This window comes from Myotis lucifugus, unplaced genomic scaffold (assembly GCF_000147115.1).
Source record: "Myotis lucifugus unplaced genomic scaffold, Myoluc2.0 scaffold_23, whole genome shotgun sequence".
Classification (NCBI taxonomy): Eukaryota; Metazoa; Chordata; class Mammalia; order Chiroptera; family Vespertilionidae; genus Myotis; species Myotis lucifugus.
The window spans coordinates 2,102,629-2,122,247 of NW_005871071.1; the positions used below are offsets into that span (position 1 = coordinate 2,102,629).

Sequence of the window (19,619 nt, forward strand, 5' to 3'; positions counted from 1 at the left end):
TCCAGGTCCTTCCATGCTGTCTCAAATGGTAAGAGATCCTTCTTTTTTTTTTTATAGCTGCATAGTATTCTAGTGTGTAAATGTACCAGTTTTTTAATCCATTCATCTACTTGGGCTGTTTCTCGATCTTAGCTATTGTAGATAACACTGCTATGAATGTAGAGGTGTATACATTCTTTCTGATTGGTGTTTCTGGCTTCATAGGATCTATTTCTAGAAGTGGGATCACTGGATCAAAAGGCAGTTCCATTTTTAATTTTTTGAAGAAACTCCATACTGTTTTCCATAGTGGTTTACCAGTCTGCATTCCCACCAGCAGTGTACTAGGGTTCTTTTTTCTCCACATCCTTGTCAGCATGTGTTTGTTGATTTATTGATGATAGCCATTCTGGAAGGTGTGAGGTGATACCTCATTGTCATTTTAATTTGTAACTTTCTGATAATTAGTGACGGTGAGCATTTTTTTCATGTCTTTTGGCCATTTGTATGTTCTCTTTGAGGAAATCTGTTAGGTGCTCTGCCCATTTTTTTTATTGGGTTGTGTGTCTTCCTTTCATTGAGTTGTATGAGTATTTTATATATTTTGGAAATTAACCCCTTATCAGGCTTATCATTTGGCAAATATGTTCTCCCATACAGTGGGTTCTCTTCTTATTTTGGTGCTGGTTTCTTTTGTTGTGCAGTATTTTTAAGATAATGGATATTAAAATTAATTTTCTAGTATCTACTTGAAATAGTTGGAAATTCTTGAGATCACAAAACTAGAGTTGGAAATATTAGAATGTTACTTACAGTTAAGAACCCACTTTGAATCCTTAAAGCTTTATTCATTTGGGATTAGAATTCTAAATTATAAACCTGCATAGATATGCCACTAGTGACAAAAATGAAAGAATTGTTTGTAAAATGAAACAACTTAAAGCTTTTATATTAGTGAAATGATATTAATGCCTGATTTCTTGGGAAATTTGAGAGCAAACAAGTAACAGATCACATTTTTCTGAACAATGTTTAAATTACTGTGTCATACAAATCATTCCATTAAAAAAAACTCTCCTAAGTATACAAGCAAAACTCTGAAAGGTTTAATGTTTCTTACATCTAGCATGTTAATCTTAGACTAATTTGAGTTAGTTGAACTTTATTTTTATATGCTATACTTATTTTGAATATAAAATTTTACTATTTGAAATGATTATATTAATTTCTTTTCTTATATTTTTCCTTTTATGTTTAGTTCATCATATCTGGTGTTGGTGTTGTCAGCTTCTTGGATAGGAGTGCAACACCCAATTGAATCATTTTTATCCTGAGAAAAAAACGGAGATTGACTTTATAATGTGGTTTCTTGGATTATTTCATTGAATAACTCTAATTTTTAGAGTTTGAGGAGATGGAGAACTTCCTCACATTAACTTTTGTATTCTTTATCACGTACTCATTTTTAAAAAGGATTTTTTAAGAAATTAAAATATAGGAGTGTATGTAGAATCAAAGTGGGTGTTTTCTAAAATGATAATGGTATAAACACTTTATCCAGATATTAATTTTTATGCATTTCCGTTAGTATTTTTGAATTAGATATTTGTTTTATTTTTTGAGACTAGTAGTACATAGATAATTTAACCATGCTGATGAATTGTAGGTAAGTGTACTATTATGTTTGTTATGTGTGTTTTAACTAGTTAATAAATGCTTTTTTAAAAAGCTGAAAATATGGCAAGATAGAGTTGACAGCCACATTCCGGAAGGCATAAAAAGCTAAAATTTCAACATGAGAAATACGACTATAATGAGGATCTTATATAACAAAATGATTTGTAAATGCTCAGCTCATAAATTTCTTTATAACAAAGTTGTGGTCTGTTCTTAAGAGTTCTTTAAAATGGGATTTAGCTCAGAGTTAAAAATGGTTAAGATTTAATGAATGATTTTTGTGTGCCAGGCACTGAGCTTGTGCTTTATGTATATTACCTCATTTATTTTTCATTATGACTGTAATATAAAATATATGTAGTAAATAAAGCAAGGCACAGAGATGAACTAACTTGCCCAGTGTCATATAGCTAATAAGTGATTGAGCCAGAACTTGAATCTGACATTCATTCTTCAGCAAGTTTTACTGTTTGTGGTTAATAAATGTTTAAAGAATACAGTTTATGGAACACAACTACAGGCCACTATGTTCTGGAAATGTGGGAAATTGGTTGAAATCTTTTTTCTCTTGTGATTACTATTACTATGTTAAGCTGTTGACAGATCTGTTTGGTGTTTTTTAAAAAAATTAATAGAGTTGTTTACTATTTAGAAAAAATAAAGTAACAGTTTATAGTGAAGTCTAAAGTATAGAGCTGAATTGAACCCTAGAGATCATTCATTTGAACTAAGAGCTTAGACCCAGATTGTAAGGTGACTTGACTAAAAGTTGTGGCAGTATTGGGGCTATGACTTGTTCTTCTGTCTACTAGCCTACTGCTCTTGTTTTATGCTCAGACTCTAGTTGTGGTTTGTGTAATTGCTTAATCTTTTATCAGAGAGTAAATAGGACTATATCTAATACATGGTACACCTATGCTATAGTGTTTGCTATGTACTAGATCAAATGTATTACCTTTATTATTTAACACAGTGACATTGTATCAGGTGACATCTATCAATGTATAAAAGTAAATTTTTCAAGCAATTGAAATTTAGACCCACATTTTTATTAATTTTTTGTTTTGTTAATCCTCATCCGAGGATTCCATCCCCCTCCCCCATTGATTTTTAGAGAGAGTGGAAGGGAGGGGAAGAGACACAGAGAGAAACATCCATACTAGAGAGACACATTGATTGGTTGCCTCCCACACGCACCCCAACTGGGGCGGGGGATGGAACCTGCAGCCAAGATATGTGCCCTTTACCTAGGAATCAAACCTGCAACACTTTAGTCCATGGGCCGGCGCTCTAACCACTGAGGCCAGGGCAATAGAACATTTATTTAAGATATAACTTATTATGTTAGATATGTAAAAGCTGAAACAAAAACAATAAAGTAGGGATTATAATTATATTAGCAGTCTCAAAGTGAATGAATTATAAAGTCTTTGATAAATCAGCTATTTGGAATTTTTCCCCCCCATAGAAACAGATGTATTAAACATGGGCATGAAGTTTCTACCTGAGTTAGTAGCTGAAGTAGATAGCGTGTTCTCTTGTTCTGACTATTTTGGAGCCAACTCTGAGCTGCAGAAGCTAGAGATCTTTTGGATCTTTGAGATTCCCACTGCATATACACTGAGTGTCCAGATTATTATGACCACCCCATCAGTACTTCATTGACACTTCCAAAAATACTGAATATTGAAAACTTCCCAAGCAAATACTCTCAAGGTTTTATTATTATTATTATTATTATTATTTGCATAAATAATTCACTTCATTGTACTGTTGGCGGGGTCATAATAATCTGGCCGGTCATAATAATCTGGCCACTCAGTGTATTTGCTGGATAGTCACTTCAAATGGCAGCTGATTTAATTCTTCATAGAATTCCATGCCTTACCACCAAAATTCTGAAGTGGTGACTCTTGAGAAGTTTTTATGGTGATGGTTTTGGTATGCTTCAGTGGTTGAGATGCCAAAGGAAATCATGAAACTGGATTGTTTGTTTGTTTATTAACTAAGGCAAAATATGGTAATGATTCTTTTTTAAATTTTTTTATTTTTTTCAGAGAGGAAGGGAGAGGGAGAGAAAGATAGAAACATCAATGATGAGAGAGAATCACTGATTTGCTGTCTTCTGCACACCCCCTACTGGAGATCGAGCCCGCAACCCGGGCATGTCCTGACTAGAATCGAACTCAGGACCCTTCAGTCCACAGGCTGACGCTCTATACACTGAGCCAAACCGGCTAGGGCTGGTAATGATTCTTTAGACCAGCATTGTCCGATAGAAATATCCTGTACCTGCACTGTCCAGTATAGTAAGTCACCAGCCATGTGTGACTTTGAGCATTTGAAAAGTGGCTAGTGAAACTAAATTTTAAAATTTATTTAACTCTAATAAATTGAAACTTAAATAGTTATATGTGGCTAGTGGCTACTGTATTACACAGTGCATTTTTAGGCTGACATAGTGGTTCTAATTGCACCAGAGGTTTTCCAACTTAATTTTTTTTGCAAGTTATATTTCTTTTTTTTAAAATTCTTTATTGTTGAAAGTTTTACATATGTTTCCTTTTCCCCCCCTTGACCTCTCCCTGCCTGCCTCCACCCACCAGCATATGCCCCCAGCTCCCTATTATCTGTGTCCATTGGTCATGCTCATATGCATGGATACAAGTCCTTTGGTTAATCTCGTTTCCCCCTGCCTTCCCTCTGAGGTTTGATGGTTTGTTTGATGCCTCTATGTCTCCGAATCTATTTTTATTCACCAGTTTATGTTGTTCAATATATTCCACAAATGAGTGAGATCATGTGATGTTTATCTTTCTCTGACTGGCTTATTTCGCTTAGCATAATGCTCTTCAGGTCCATCCATGCTGTTGCGAATAGTAAGAGTTCCTTTTCTTTTCTTTTCTTTTCTTTCTTTTTTTTTTTTACAGCAGCATAGTATTCCATTTTGTAGATATACCACAGTTATTTAATCCATTCATCTGCTGATGGGCACTTAAGCTGTTTCCAAATCTTAGCAATTATAAATTGTGCTACTATGAAGGTAGGGGTGCATATAAGCTTTCTGGTTGGTGTTTCTGATTTCTTCGGATAGTCCTAGAAGTGGGATTATTGGGTCAAATGGGAGTTCCAGTTTTAGTTTTTTGAGGAAACTCCATTCTGTTTTCCATAGTGGTTGCACCAGTCTACACTCCCACCAACAGTGTATGAGGGTTCCTTTTTTACCACATCCTTGTCAGCACTTGTCATTGGTTGATTTTTTGATGATAGCCATTCTGACAGGTGTGAGATGGTACCTCGTTGTTTTGATTTGCATCTCTCGGATGATTAGTGACTTTGAGCATGTTTTCATATGTCTCAGCCTTCTGTATGTCCTCGTTCAAAAAGGTCTATTTAGGTCCTTTGCCCATTTTTTGATTTGATTGGTTATATTCCTTTTGTTAGGTTGTATGAGTTCTCTATAAATTATGGAGATTAAACCCTTATCCAATGTAACACTGGCAAATATGTTCTCCCATGCAGTGGGCTCTCGTTGTTTTGATGGTTTCTTTTGCTGTGCAGAAGCTTTTTATTTTGATGTAGTTCCCTTTGTTTATTTTCTCCTTAGTTTCTATTGCCCTAAGAGATGTATCAGTAAAGATACAGAATGTCTGATACTTTGCTGCCTATGAATTCTTCTAAGATTTTTATGGTTTCCCATCTTACATTTAAGTCTTTTATCCATTTTGAGTTTATTTTTTTTGTATGGTTTAAGTTGGTGATCTAGTTTCATTTATTTGCATTGGTTTTCTAACTTTATAGTGTGTTTGTGAGTGTATTAATTTAGGTCTCTGAGTAGTTACTATGGTCCTGTAGCTTTGGAAGAAGGTTATCTTAAAAGTTATCTCTATAGTCATAGGCAATGATTCATATCTTATTCATATAGACAGATCATTTATTAGTTAAATAGTTATAAATGGAATGTTTTAGGGTTTTGCTAAATTACATTTATATAGTCATTTAACACAAATCTATATATAAAAACCTGATATGCAAATTGTCCCCACGGGAGTTCGATCGGGGACCAATAGTTCGCTATGACATGCACTGACCACCAGGGGGCGGTGCAGAATAAAGGAAAGCCTCAGACGGCAGACAGGGAAGGAAGACCCTGGCCGCCAGCTGGAAAGCCCCGATTGGCCCTGATTGCCCGCCAGTCCTAGGGACCTTACCCATGCACAAATTTGGTATACCGGGCCTCTAGTATAATATAATGAGTCTCATAGGCTGTGTAATGTGGCTCTTAAAAATATACTGTATTCTTGGTACTAGTAAGTGCTTAATGCTGAGCAAGAATTGTCATGTATTTATCAATAGGACATATACATAACACTAATTTAATTGTCATGTATTTATCTATAGGACATATACATAACACTAATTTAATTGTTACTGCCATAACCAATACTAGTATACGTGGCTTATCTACACTAATAAAAGAGAAAGATGCAAATTGACCGTACCTTTGAGGCGCCCACCAGCCAATCAGGAATGTTTAGGAACAAGCTACAATTATTCAAGTAATTGAGTTAAAGAGACTTAAATAGTGAGACTTCAAAACTTGGTGAATTTAGTTAAAAACAAGATTCCATAGAGTCTCTGGTGATAGTAGTTCAACCATTTATAGCAATTACTTCTGAAGTTAAAATAATGCTTTTTTATCCCTGTAGACTATTTCAGTTCAGACCAAATGCCTTGGAAATTAAAAAGCAGGAAAACTTGCTTTTGCTTTTTCAGCCTGAGGATAAAAAGCAATATGAAGGTTGAATTAGCCGTGTTTCTCAATATTTTAGATATCTGCTATCTAATATTTGAACTTTTGTGCTTTATAACTAAAACAGCTTTATAAAAATATTGTATATTTTGTAAAATTTATGCTTGTGTGTGTGAATCCAGAAAACAAATTCTTAAAGCAGTTCAAATGTCATTTTTACTTTTTGCGCATGTCGGGGCCTGGGTTTCACCTCCCCACATCGAGTGGACAGTGAGCTGAGGCCCCACGTGGCTTTGGGTGCCGACTCTCACCCATGGCCATGGCCAAGATCACAGGTGATTTTCAACCAACGCCAACAAATGTCTTTTTTAAGCCCAAAGGATTATAGACATACTACACTGTAGCTTTCTGAAGACATGGATTATGACATACTCATCTTTGTTTTTTTCCCCTAGAACTTAGCACATTACCTTGTATACGGAAGGAGTGAATGAGTAGTTATTTTTGAATAAGTTAATCTATGATAAATAAAAACCAGAAAAATGTAAATTAAAGCATGTTTAAAATTATGTGTTCTTATGGAAATAATTTCAGTTATATCTGAAATAAGAATAGGTAACAGTAAAAGATTAGTATCACTTAGTATTTGAAAATTCAGATTTACTTAAACAATACATTATGAGGTGATTCCTCATTTTTACAAAAGGATACATTTAAAAAATATTTATAATGTAATAATTCAGATTTATTCAAGTAGTAAATGCTTAATAGAATCACCATTTTGCTCACTAAATTGGGATTCATTCAGGAATGAACCAATTATGTAAATAAGTTACATGTATATGTCAAACATATCAAACTTTAAAATTGAGCTTTTTATAGAAAAAGTATGAAATATGTGTACATTTAATTTAATGAAATTCACTCTTATATTAGGTATTTTTATTTTATAGGAAGGAGAACATATATAACTTGGTGCATTGTCTGGAATCACATGGTGAGTTTGGAGATAAATTAGATCCAAGGATTTCTGAATACCAAGTTTCATGTTTCAATATTTGGCATTACCTAAAATGACTCATAAAATAGACTGATATCATGTGTCCGTACATAAATGACAATTTACAACTTGATTGACGACAACCCTTTTTAGCCAAAAAGTAATTGTTACTGCCATAACCGATACTAGTATACGTGGCTTATCTACACTAATAAAAGAGAAAGATGCAAATTGACCATACCTTTGCTGCGCCCACCAGCCAATCAGGAGTGAGTATGCAAATTGACCCAACAAAGATGGTGGGTCAATTTGCATATGCAGGCACTGAGCAGTCGGGGGTGGGGTGGGATGCTTGCGTCGTCGCCATGGCGATGATGCAGGCGTTCCGCACTGCTCTGGGCCTCTGGGCATTGTGGGAAGGCAGAAAGGTGGCTCTGAGCCGGAATGAAGGCAGCTCTGGGCCTCTGGGCAGCGTGGGAAGGTGGAAAGGAGGCTCTGGGCCAGAATGAAGGCAGAAAGGTGGCTCCGGCCAGAGCGAAGGCGGTGCTGGCAGCTAGGGGAAGGAAGGCTCATTCTTGCACAAATCTTCGTGCATCGGGCCTCTAGTGTATTAATAACTTTCCTTCAGGAGAAAGGATGAGAGGTAGGTATATTTCCTTAAAGATAAAAACTCTTAGAATTGTTAAAGTAACAAATGCTCACATAAAAACAATGGAAATTAAAAAGTGAGTAAAGTAGAAATGTTTTCTCACTATGCTCAGTAATAACTACTATTATCAGTTTAGTATACATAATTACATATGTTTCTTTTATGCATAGACAAAAATAATTTCTAAAAAAATTATAAAGCTATTATGTGTCTTAAAATTTTTCCCCTAACAATATATTCTAGGTATACAGTAGTTGCCCTTTATTTGACATTTCATTTTATGTGGTTTCAGTTACTTGTAGTAAACCACAGTCTGAAAATATTAAACCGAAAATCCCAGAAATAAACATTAAGTTTTAAATTGAGTGTCTTTTAGAGTAGCATGATGGAATCTCACCTTCCAACTCCATCCAAATCATCTCTTTATCCAGTGTATCCATACTGCATAATGCTACTTGTCCACTAGTCACTTAGTCACTTACACAGTTGTCTCAGTTATCAGATAAACTGTGGAATTATTAGTGCTTGTGTTCAAATAATCCTAATAAAGTAGCCTATTGCTCTCACAATGCCTAAGCCATTCACCTCACTTCATCTCATCAGTAGGCATTGTAGTATCTCATATCACAGGAAGAAGGGTGAATACAGAACAATATGACATTTTGAGAGAGAAAGACCACATTCACATAACTTTTACTATAATATATTATTATTGTTCTATTTTATTAGTTATTGTTGTTAATCTCTTACTGTGCCTAATTAATAAATCAAACTTTATCATATGTATGTCTAGAGAAAAAACATAGTTTATATAGGGTTTATTACTGTCCTCGGTTTCAGGCTTACACTGGTGATCTTGGAATGTATTACCTATGGATAAGGGGAACCACTGTATTGCCAGTGGCAGTGTCTTGTTAAAAAGAATGAAGAAGTCCTCCATCCATTGTCTTTTGTATTAGTTTTCTAGGGCTGCCACAACAAAGTATCATAGACTGGATAGATTAGACAATAGACATTTATTTTCTCATAATTTTGGAGACTACAAGATCAAGGTGCTGGTAGGGTTAGTTCTTTTCTTTTAATTGTTTAAAGTATTACATATGTTTTCTTTTTCCCCGATTAACCCCCCCCCAACCCCGAGGGCAAGCCCCCACCTCCCCAGTGTCTGTGTCCATTGGTTATGCTAATATGCATGCATACAAGTCCTTTGGTTCATCTCTAACCCCCCCTCCCCTGCCATTTTGTCTCTGGATCTAGTTTTGTTCATCAAATTATGTTGTTCATTGTATCCCACATATGAATGAGATCCTGTGATATTTATCTTCTCCAACTGACTTATTTCGCTTAGCATAATGCTCTCCAGTTCCATCCATGTTGTTGCAAATGGTAAAAGTTGTTGCTTCATGATAACACACCATCACACACTTCAAAACCAGTTAAAGACATGTTAAAAGATCTTCCTGGGAAGTATTAACCCACCCATCATATTCACCACAACTTGCTCATTCAGATGACCACTTGTTCCGATCGATGGCACACGCACTTTCTGAGCAGCACTTCAAACGTATGAAGAAGTGGAAAATTGGGTCTCTGAATGGTTTGCCACAAAACAGAAAAGTTCTATTGGGACGGTATCCACAAATTACCTGAAAGATGGGGGAAATGTGTAGCTAGTGATGGACATTACTTTGAATAAAGCACTTTTGATGTTTCTCTTGAAATTACCGTGTTTTCTTTGATTACAAAATCCACATTATTCACGGAACACCTGGTAGCGTGATATCTGGTATTGTGGTCCCTCCAACTTTGTTCTTTTTTCTCAGGATTGCTGTGGCTCTTCGGGGTCTTTTTTTAAATTCCAGATGAATTTTTGGAGAATTTGTTCTAGGTCTTTGAAATATTCCATTGGTATTTTAGTGGGGATTGCATTGAATCTGGAGATTGCTTTGGGTAGTATGGATATTTTAATGATGTTGATTCTACCAATTCATAAACACAGTATGTTCCATTTGTTTATGTCTTCCTCTATCTCCTTTTTCAATGTCCTGTAGTTTTCCGAGTACAGGTCTCTTACCTCCTTAGTTAAGTTTATTCCTAGGTATTTTAATTATTTTGGTACAATGGTAAATGGGATTGATTTTTTTAGTTTCTTTTTCTGTGAGTTCACTGTTGGTGTATAAAAATTCCATAGATTTCTGGGTGTTAATTTTGTATTCTGCTACATTGCCAAATTCATTTATTAAGTCTAGTAGTTTTTTGATGGAGTAATTGGGGTTTTTCTCTGTACAGTATCATGTCATCTGCAAATAAGGACATTTTTACTTCTTTTCCAATTTTTTTTTAATATATTTTATTGATTTCTTACAGAGAAGAAGGGAGAGGGATAGAGAGTTAGAAACATCGATGAGAGAGAAACATCGATCAGCTGCCTCCTGCACACTCCCCACTGGGGATGTGCCCGCAACCAAGGTTCATGCCCTTGACCGGAATCAAACCTGGGACCCGTGAGTCTGCAGGCCGATGCTCTATCCACTGAGCCAAACCGGTTAGGGCTTCTTTTCCAATTTGGATGCCGTTTATTTCTTCTTCTTGACTGATTGCTATGGCTAGCACTTCTAGTACTATATCGAACAGGAGTGGTGAAAGTGGGCATTCCTGTCTTGTTCCTGTTCTTAGGGGAAATGGTTTTAGTTTTGCCCATTGAGTATGACGTTGGCTGTAGGTTTGTCATATAAGGCTTTTATTATGTTGAGGTAGGGTCCCTCTATTCCCACTTTGCTGAGAGTTTTTATCAAGAAAGGGTGTTGGATTTTGTCAAATGCTTTTTTTTGCATAGATTGATACTGTGATTTTTGTCTCAGTTTGTTTATGTGATGTATCACATTTATTGATTTGCGGATATTATACCATCCTTGCATCCCCGGAATAAATCCTACTTTGTCATGGTGTATGATCTTTCTGATGTAATGCTGGATCCGATTTGCTAGAATTTTGTTGAGGATTTTAGCATCTATGTTCATCAAGGATATTGGCCTGTAGTTCTCTTTTTTTGTGATGTCCACTTCTTCTAGTCTACTGTTGATGCTTTCTATTGTGTTGTTTATTGCAAGTATGTCATTCTTCGTTTCTTCTTGGTTTTTCTTCATTTCCTCTTGGTTCTTACATATGTTGTTGAATTTGTTTTCCATCCTTTTCAGCGTCCTTATGACCATTGCTCTGAATTATTTCTCTGACAAATTGCTTGCCTCCATTGCGTTTACTTCCTTTTCCAGTGATTCCTCCTTTTCTTTCATATTGGGGCTATTTCTTTGTCTCCCCATTTTTGCTCCTCTCAGGTTGTCTGGTTATGTGGTTCACTCTCTACCACGTTGACTTAAAGCCACAAAGTACAACTAGACAAGACACAACACAGAGGGCACGAAACACGAATGTATTCATGATACCAATAACCCCAAATAAAGGTGACCACCAGATAAAAGAGAATTAGGGGACAGGAAAGAGAGCAAAAATGATATTGAGAAAAGGAAAAAAGGTAAGAAAGAAAAGAAAAAGAAAAAAGAAGGGGAAGAAAAAAATATGTATATGGGGAGAAAACTCCAAAAAAACTGACAACTAATACAAAAAATGCAAACAAAACCCATTAAAGAAGGAGGGAAGCTGAATCTGAAGAGGCAGAGCTTATTTCCAGATGGTAAGGTAAAGGAATTGAATGAATGGGGAAATGGCCACGATTCAGTATAGAGGAGGTAGAAAGAGAAAGAGTGTATAAGAAGTAAAAAACAAAATACTCAAAAAAAGTAGAAAATAATAATTGAGAAAAATAATTTTAAAATATATATTAAAAATATATGTAAAAGGAAATATAATATATATAAATTTCCCCTTTAATCTTTCTATCTATGTATTCATCTATTTTTGGAAAAGGAGAATAGAGAGCAGATAGATCTGAGTTGATGATAGAAACTAATTAAGCTATTAATCGAAGAGAACAAGCGAGGAGAGGAAAAAAAGCATAAAACAAACAACAACAAAAAACAGACAAACAACAAGAAAGAAAGGAAAAAAAAGAAAAAAAATTGGCTAGCAAAGAAAGAGAAAAGTGTGCATGGACGTGGAGCAGCGGAGAGGAAATTAGATATATGAGTAGGCCAAGAGCGACTACTTTAATATTAATGTGTCAATAAAGCAGATAAAGATCAATTTTTAACAAGGAGTAAAAAGAAAGGATAGAGAAAAACTAAAGCAGGAGCAGGAGATGAGAAAGGATGAGAAAGGGAAAAGTGAGGAAGTGTTGGCTTAAGGAAAAAAATTGAGATAAAAATAATGATAAAAAATGAATAAAAGTAGAATGTAGAACACTAATCCAAAAAAATAAAAATTAAAGAAAGTTAAAAAATAATAATAAATAATAATAATTTATAAAGTGAAAAAAAAATTTTTGGTTTCTTAAGTAAAAGATAAAAAATGAAAAAGTGAAGAAGTGAAGTTTGTTCACTTCAGCGTAGCTTCAGTGTCCCATGGGGCATGGCTTAACACCCCTTTCCACTGTTCTGTGTTTCCTGTCAGGTAGTCAGCACAGTGTTGAATTTCCCATTGATCCACCGCTGCTCTGTGTCATACGCCACAACCTTGGTATGAATCAATCTGCCCACTTTGTTTTTCCGCCAGCTTTCAGTCATATTTACACAAGTGTCTGTTTCTGACATGGACCTTAGGTGGCAGTGTTTCTGTATTAGTTTTCAGGACCAAATGGCCCCTCAACCCAGTCCCCCAGGGCTCCCTGGGGGTATTTAGAATCTTCCTTTCCCTGCCGTGCTCAAGACTGGGTGCAGCTCTGCTGCTAGGAGGAGCCTGGTCTTTAGGAGAAAAATGTCTGTTCAGGGTTGGAGGGATGGGCTGTCCCAGAGCTGGCTTCCTTATCATCTCTATTCTGCTCCCCAGTTTCCACAAAAACCACCGTCCCCTGAAGTCTCAGTGAGTGTTTTTAATTGAAAGATCCTATGCCAGCCGTGGGCAAAACTACGGCCCGCGGGCTGGATCCAGCCCGTTTGAAATGAATAAAACTAAAAAAAAAAAAAAAGACCTTACCCTTTTATGTAATGATGTTTACTTTGAATTTATATTAGTTCACACAAACACTCCATCCATGCTTTTGTTCCGGCCCTCCTGTCCAGTTTAAGAACCCATTGTGGCCCTCGAGTCAAAAAGTTTGCCCACCCCTGTCCTATGCACTGGGTTTAGCAAATAAAAGCAAGAAGATTATAAAGACAGAGCAACCATGCTGCCTCCTCGCGTCTTTCTCCCTTCGACACTGTGTGACCAGTGTAGAACTTTAGGTTGCCTTTCTGGGTACAGCCTCCCACAGCTTAGATCTAGAGTCCCCCACTGCTAGCAGCCCTATGGACCCCTTACCACATTCCAGGGCTACACTGACCCCAAGGGATGAGGATTTGGTGCAGCACAGTCTCCCTCTGAAACTTTAGTCCCAGCTGTGTGCGTCTCTTCCTCCAGCCCAGATCTCCGTACCCACCTCTCTCCAGGCGATCTCTGACCTTTCTGTCTACAGATTGCCTCACCAGCTGTGTTTAATTCACCAGTTCTGGGTGGATGTTACTCGACTCAGCTGTTTCTTCTATCGGCTCTGTCAGAAGGTACAGGACCCATCTGCCTATTTGGCCTCCACCTTGTCTCCCCTGGACAAACTTTTTAGGTACCTGCAGCCAGGCAGGCTGGAGTCTTGGTGTTCGTGGGTTCATAGCTGGTCCCTGGCCAGTGTGGCTGTAGGGTCCCAGGTGGTATTCAAGGTCTTCCCCCGGTGAAGGTAAGGCAGGGCTTCCGATCACAGTTGCTCTCCCCTTCAGATGGTGAAGTCTCTGTGGTAGAGCCGGCTTCCCGGGAAGGATTTCAGCGGTAGTAGAGGCTGTCCGGCCAGGGGAGCCTGGTCTGCCAGTCCCCGACAGCCCTGTGGAATATAACTGTCCCTCACTCACACATACACACATTCCCCGCACATCCACACATTCCCCTTTCGCTCTCTCACTCACTCCTACACTATCTCCCTCACTGCCATGCTGTTGGCCACCATCTTGGATCTCCAGGGTTAGTTCTTTTGATTTGCGAATATTTTACCATAGTTGCATCCCTGGAATAAATCCCACTTGGTCATGGTGTGATCTTTTTAATATATCACTGGATCTCATTTGCTAATATGTTTTTTATCCATTTATAAGAATGGTTTTATTTTTATTTTTTTTAAATTAAATCTTTATTGTTCAGATTATTACATTACTCTTTTTTCCCACCATAACTCCCCTCCACCCAGTTCCAACCCACCCTCCGCCCTCACTCCCCACCCACTGTCCTCATCCATAGGTGCACGATTATTGTCTAATCTCTTCACTCACCCCCACACCCCTTCCCCCCCCCCAAGAATAGTCAGTACATTCCCTTTCTATGTCCCTGATTCTATTATAATCACCAGTTCATACTGTTCATCAGATTATTTATTCACTTGGTTTTTAGATTCACTTGTTGATAGATGTGTATTTGTTGTTCATAATTTGTATCTTTACCACCTTCTTCTTCCTCCTCTTCTTAAAGGATACCTTTCAGCATTTCATATAATACTGGTTTGGTGGTGATGAACTCCTTTAGCTTTTTCTTATCTGTGAAGCTCTTTATCTGACCTTCAATTCTGAATGATAGCTTTGCTGGATAAAGTAGTCTTGGTTGTAGGTTCTTGGTATTCATCACTTTGAATATATCTTGCCACTCCCTTCTGGCCTGCAAAGTTTCTGTTGAGAAATCAGCTGACAGTCGTATGAGTACTCCCTTGTAGGTAACTGATTTTCTTTCTCTTGCTGCTTTTAGGATTCTCTCTTTGTCTTTTGCTCTTGGCATTTTAATTATGATGTGTCTTGGTGTGGTCCTCTTTGGAGTCCTTTTGTTTGGGGTTCTCTGTGCTTCCTGGAGTTGTAAGTCTATTTCTTTCACCAGGTAGGGGAAGTTTTCTGTCATTATTTCTTCAAATAGGTTTTCAATATCTTGCTCTCTCTCTTCTTCTGGTACCCCTATAATTCTGATGTTGGTACGCTTGAAGCTGTCCCAGAGGCTCCTTACACTATCTTCGTATTTTTGGATTCTTTTTTCATTTTGCTTTTCTGGTTGGGTGTTTTTTGCTTCTTCGTATTTCAAATCTTTGACTTGATTCTTGCGACCCTCTGGTCTGCTGTTGGGTGTCTGTATAATATTCTTTATTTCAGTCAGTGTATGCTTAATTTCTAGTTGGTTCTTTATCACAACATCGAGGGTCTCACCAGTCTTCTTGAAGATCTCACTGCATTTATCGGCAGTCTCACCAGTCTTTTTGAGGGCCTTATTAAATTTATCGGCGGCTTCTAGACAGTTCTTTAAAGACCTTAAAAGTGTGGTTTTGAACTCTATATCCAACAGTTTGCTTTCCTCCAATTCTGTCGTTTGTGTCCTGTTTCTTTGTCTCGGCATTTTTTATGCTTCGCTGTGTCGATAGAGTGCCTTTCTGTGCTAAGTGTCCCAATTACCTGAGGTAGACACTCTTGGTGCACCCCCTTGTGGGCTTTGTGCACAGTCTTGTTGTAGTTAAGCCTTGATTGTTGTAGTTATCACTGTGAGGAGTTGACCTCCAGGCCAATTGGCTGTGAGAATCAGCTGTGTCTGCAGTGGGAGAACTTCTGTGCTGGAGACACCCCTCTGGGGCTAGACTTGCTTAGATGGGGCTTTGGTGCTCACTGAGTCTGCCCCCTGAGTGTGTCTTTTATGGTTCCACGGAGCTGCAAACTGGATGGTCCCACTCTGACTTCTGGGCTTCCTGGCTCCTGGATCTCTAGGGAGGTGCTAATCTAGCCTTTGCCTGAGGCTATCCAGCAAAAGTCTCCCTGCAGGGCTTGGGCGGGGCCGGTCCCACGGGATCAACAGGGCGGGATTAGCAATTATGGCTGCTCTCAGTCTTGCCCTCAGAGGCTCTGCTTCTCAGTGTCCCAGTAATCGCTGCAAGCCCCACGGAGAGAAAGCTGCCCTAGGGTTCTGAGCGATGCCAGACAGTCCCGCTTCTCCCGTATGAGTCTGGGTCCCTAGAGACTCGCCCGGAACTGGAGCTCAGATCCTGAGACTCCCTCCCGATTGAAAACGACAACCGCGCCCTCAGCTGCCAGCCCGCTCCGCATGCACTCCGCACCTTAGTATTTTACTTCAGCACTGCGCCTCCTCTGAGCCTCGGTATGCTTTTCTCTTTCCTCCTAGTTGTAGAACTTCCACTCAGCCAGCCTTCCTGTGGTTCTGGATGATGTCCGTTCCGTCTTTTAGTTGTATTTTTGAAGTGGTTGTTCAAGGCAGCAAACTCCGGTGTTTACCTATGCCGCCACCTTGGTTTCTCCTCCTCATTTGCTAATATTTTGTTGAGGATTTTAGCATCTATGTTCATCAGGGATATTGGCCTTTAATTCTCTTTTTTTCTAGTGTCTTTATGCTGGCCTCAGAAAAAGAGGTTGAAAGTATTCTTTCCTCCTGGATTTTTTGGGAATAGTGTGAGGAGGATAGGTGTTAGTTCTTCTTTGAATGTTTGGTAAAACTTCCCCCTGAAGCCGTTTTGATGAGGGCTTTTGTTTGCTGGGAGTTTTTTGATTATTGCTTCTATTTCCTCAGTTTTTATTGGCCTATTCAGGTTTTCTGCTGCTTCTTGATTTAGTTTGGGAAGATTGTTTTTTTTTAAGAAATTTGTCCATTTCATCCACATTGTCCAGCTTGTTGGCATATAGTTGCTCATAGTATTTTCCTATAATCCTTTGTATTTCTGTGATGTCAGTTGTTACTTCACCGCTTTCATTTTGGATTTTACTTATTTGGGTCCGCTCTTTGTTTCTTGATGAGTCTGGCTAAAAGTTGATCAATCTTGTTTATGCTTTCAAAAGAACCAGCTCTTGGTTTCAGTATTTTTTAAACTGAGTTGAAAAATTTTGATGATCATATTCTTAATCTTATATTTTGTTTTCTGAATATTATTTTTTATAATATTCTTTCTTGTCTTTTATCTCTAAATATGCTAATTATATATTTTTTCTAATATTTTTCTTGTTATCTGCATTGCCTCTTTTCCTTAGGATTCTTTTATCTGTTTTATTGACTTTGGTCTGAAAAACAGGAGGTTTTCCTGAAATTAATGGTGCTTATTGGTTGTCTATCCATGTAAGAGCAAGGCACTAAAGTGCTTCCTGGGGACTCAGTGTTTGGTCAGAACATCTAGGATTGTTGTTATTTACTATATGCTCTTTGGTCTGTATCTTCAGGTGAGAAATTTGCCCTGCATGGAATAAGCCTCATTTTGTTCCCTATTTTTGTCTAGCACCTCATTCCTGTTTTGCTCTATCTATGCCTGGCATTCCTAAATTTGGTTCAGTTTTTGTAGTATATTTCCCACTTATTGCCTCATTTTTTCAAATTATAAGCAAAAGTTTATGCAGATAGTCACAGAGGTAGAAGTGAACCGCAGAAGAAATGGTGTTAGGAAACAAGTTACAGAGGCAAAAGAAAGGCCAGTGGAGCTTAGGAGAGAGAAAGGTAAAGGTTACATGCTTGGTCGGGGAAGGAGAGAAGGAAGGGAAAGGTGTGAGCATGCTCCTGAGAGAGAGAACCCCGCCTATTGCCTCTATTGCCTCTTATTCTTAGTTTATCTCCTTTTTGTTAATATTCTTTTTTCAGATAATGATTAAGTGAAATCATTTTTGTAGATATACTCATATTCCAGGCATATGACTGAAACTCACTTAGATTGTATCTAAATTTTCAGTCCACTGTAAATAACTAGTCAGCCATTACCTATTTCTATCTCTATCTACCTATGTATCTATCTAGTTATCTAACATCTAAGAGAATGAGTTCTGAGTTTCTCACTATTGCTACCATGTACTAACTACAAATATCAATTCAGAAATTGCTACTAGGATTATTAAAGTAGATCCTAAGTATACTATGTATTAAAAATGTATTTTTCTTTTTGAAAATAAGGTTTGCTTTCCTTTTGAAAATTAGGTAAGTCAAAAATGGCAGAACTCTTTATGGAATGTGAAGAAGAAGAGTTGGAACCCTGGCAGAAGAAAGTAAAAGAGGTTGAGGATGATGATGATGATGATGAGCCGATCTTTGTTGGAGAGATATCAAGTTCAAAACCAGCAATTTCAAGTAAGCATTTATTTTTAGTGAAGCCACGTTTTATAAAATACTGTTTCTAATGGAAAAAATTTACAAACTGGCTTAGGAGGTACTTACGTCCTTGCTTCTCTGTAAAGAGTTGGGAATGAAAGATTGGGTGGGAGATAAGTAAGACTTTTAGGAACAGGGTGGGGATGTAATTGGGTACTTGAGGGAGGAGTTAGGTTAAAATATCAGATCTGAGTAAAAGAAATGGACTAAGATTAGCTGGTGACATTGGAGGTCTTTTATTATTAGAAATCATCATTTTTATGGAGCTAAATTTTCTATTTATATATGTATTCTTTTTTTTTCACTTAAACTCAGAAGTAGAGGGAAAAAAGGGTTTAGAATACTTTGTTTAAAATGTCAGAATGTACTAAATAAGTTTGTGTTATTCTTAGATAGGGGGTCTCAATTCTAGGCAACTGCCTTATCGCAGTGTCATCCATTCATAGATACAAAATGTATGGGCAGTGAATGATTGCATTCTCTGGCCTGTATGCTAATAGTTGCTTCTGATCACATCCATTTTCCAGCAACTTGCATTTATATTCATGAAAGAGAAGGGCACTGTCTACAGCTACTATATTTGGATGACATAGCAGTTAGTTAAAACTTAAATCTTTATGGTTTTTTAACAGAACATCTTGATACCTTTGTAGATACTAGATTTCAGTTAGAGTTAATTGGATTTGACCTTGTTATAATGTTCAAGCAAAGAGCAATAACACCTTTTAAAATAATCGCTCAAAAATATATAGAAGTGTAGAGAAGTAATGTATGAATGTTAGATTTTCTTACCAAGATAGTGCTTAAAAGTGTGATTAAGAGGCTACTTTAGCCCTGCCGGTGTAATTCAGGGGAAAAAGTGTTGTCCCATGCATTGAGTGGTCACTGGTTCGATTCCTGGTAAGGGTATATGCCTGGATTGCAAGATCCCCAGTAGGGGTGTGCAGGTGGCAGCCCATCCATATTTTTATCCCTCTTCCCCTCTCCCGTCCTCTGTCTCTAAAATCAATAAAAATGCAGGTATTTTTTAAAAAGAATCCCTTGCTCTTTGCCCTTAAAAAAAAAAAAGAGTTTACTTTAAAATATTTGGAAAGCCTGATACTTTCTTCTGTTGCCCCTAAACTTGTAAGGGGCACTTTTATTCAGTTTTATCAGAGGGATAATAACAATTGAATTCTCAATACCACTTCCTCTGGCACATTAATAATCTCTCATGGAGGTTCTAATTGGAGTGCCACTTTGATTATAAACTGAATGATACTTGTTGATGATAGTAGAACATAATTATATATTCTCTTTAATTATTGTTTCTAGTAATTGTGATTATT

General features: G+C 37.4%; 1 protein-coding gene and 1 non-coding gene across 8 annotated transcripts in view; one reads left to right on the forward strand and one right to left on the reverse strand.

Annotated features, from left to right (window-relative positions):
• The window catches only part of ZNF280D (zinc finger protein 280D), a 118,313-nt gene that overhangs the window by 15,365 nt on the left and 83,329 nt on the right, over positions 1-19,619 (forward strand). For 3 of the 7 annotated variants that reach the window (XM_014453411.2, XM_006085914.3, XM_014453412.2), the window contains exons 1-2: positions 7,363-7,406; positions 18,121-18,270. In XM_014453411.2, the coding sequence (XP_014308897.1) occupies positions 18,132-18,270 (139 nt within the window). In that variant the 5' untranslated portion in view covers positions 7,363-7,406; positions 18,121-18,131. Of the gene's footprint in view, positions 1-1,237; positions 1,646-6,594; positions 6,745-7,362; positions 7,407-18,120; positions 18,271-19,619 lie in introns of those variants that run through there. The other 4 variants (XM_023751614.1, XM_023751613.1, XM_023751615.1 and 1 more) reach the window with 3 other exon arrangements.
• Positions 6,637-6,760, reverse strand: LOC111825393. The gene has a single exon (XR_002828554.1). It is a non-coding gene; the product is annotated as a small nucleolar RNA ACA64 (small nucleolar RNA).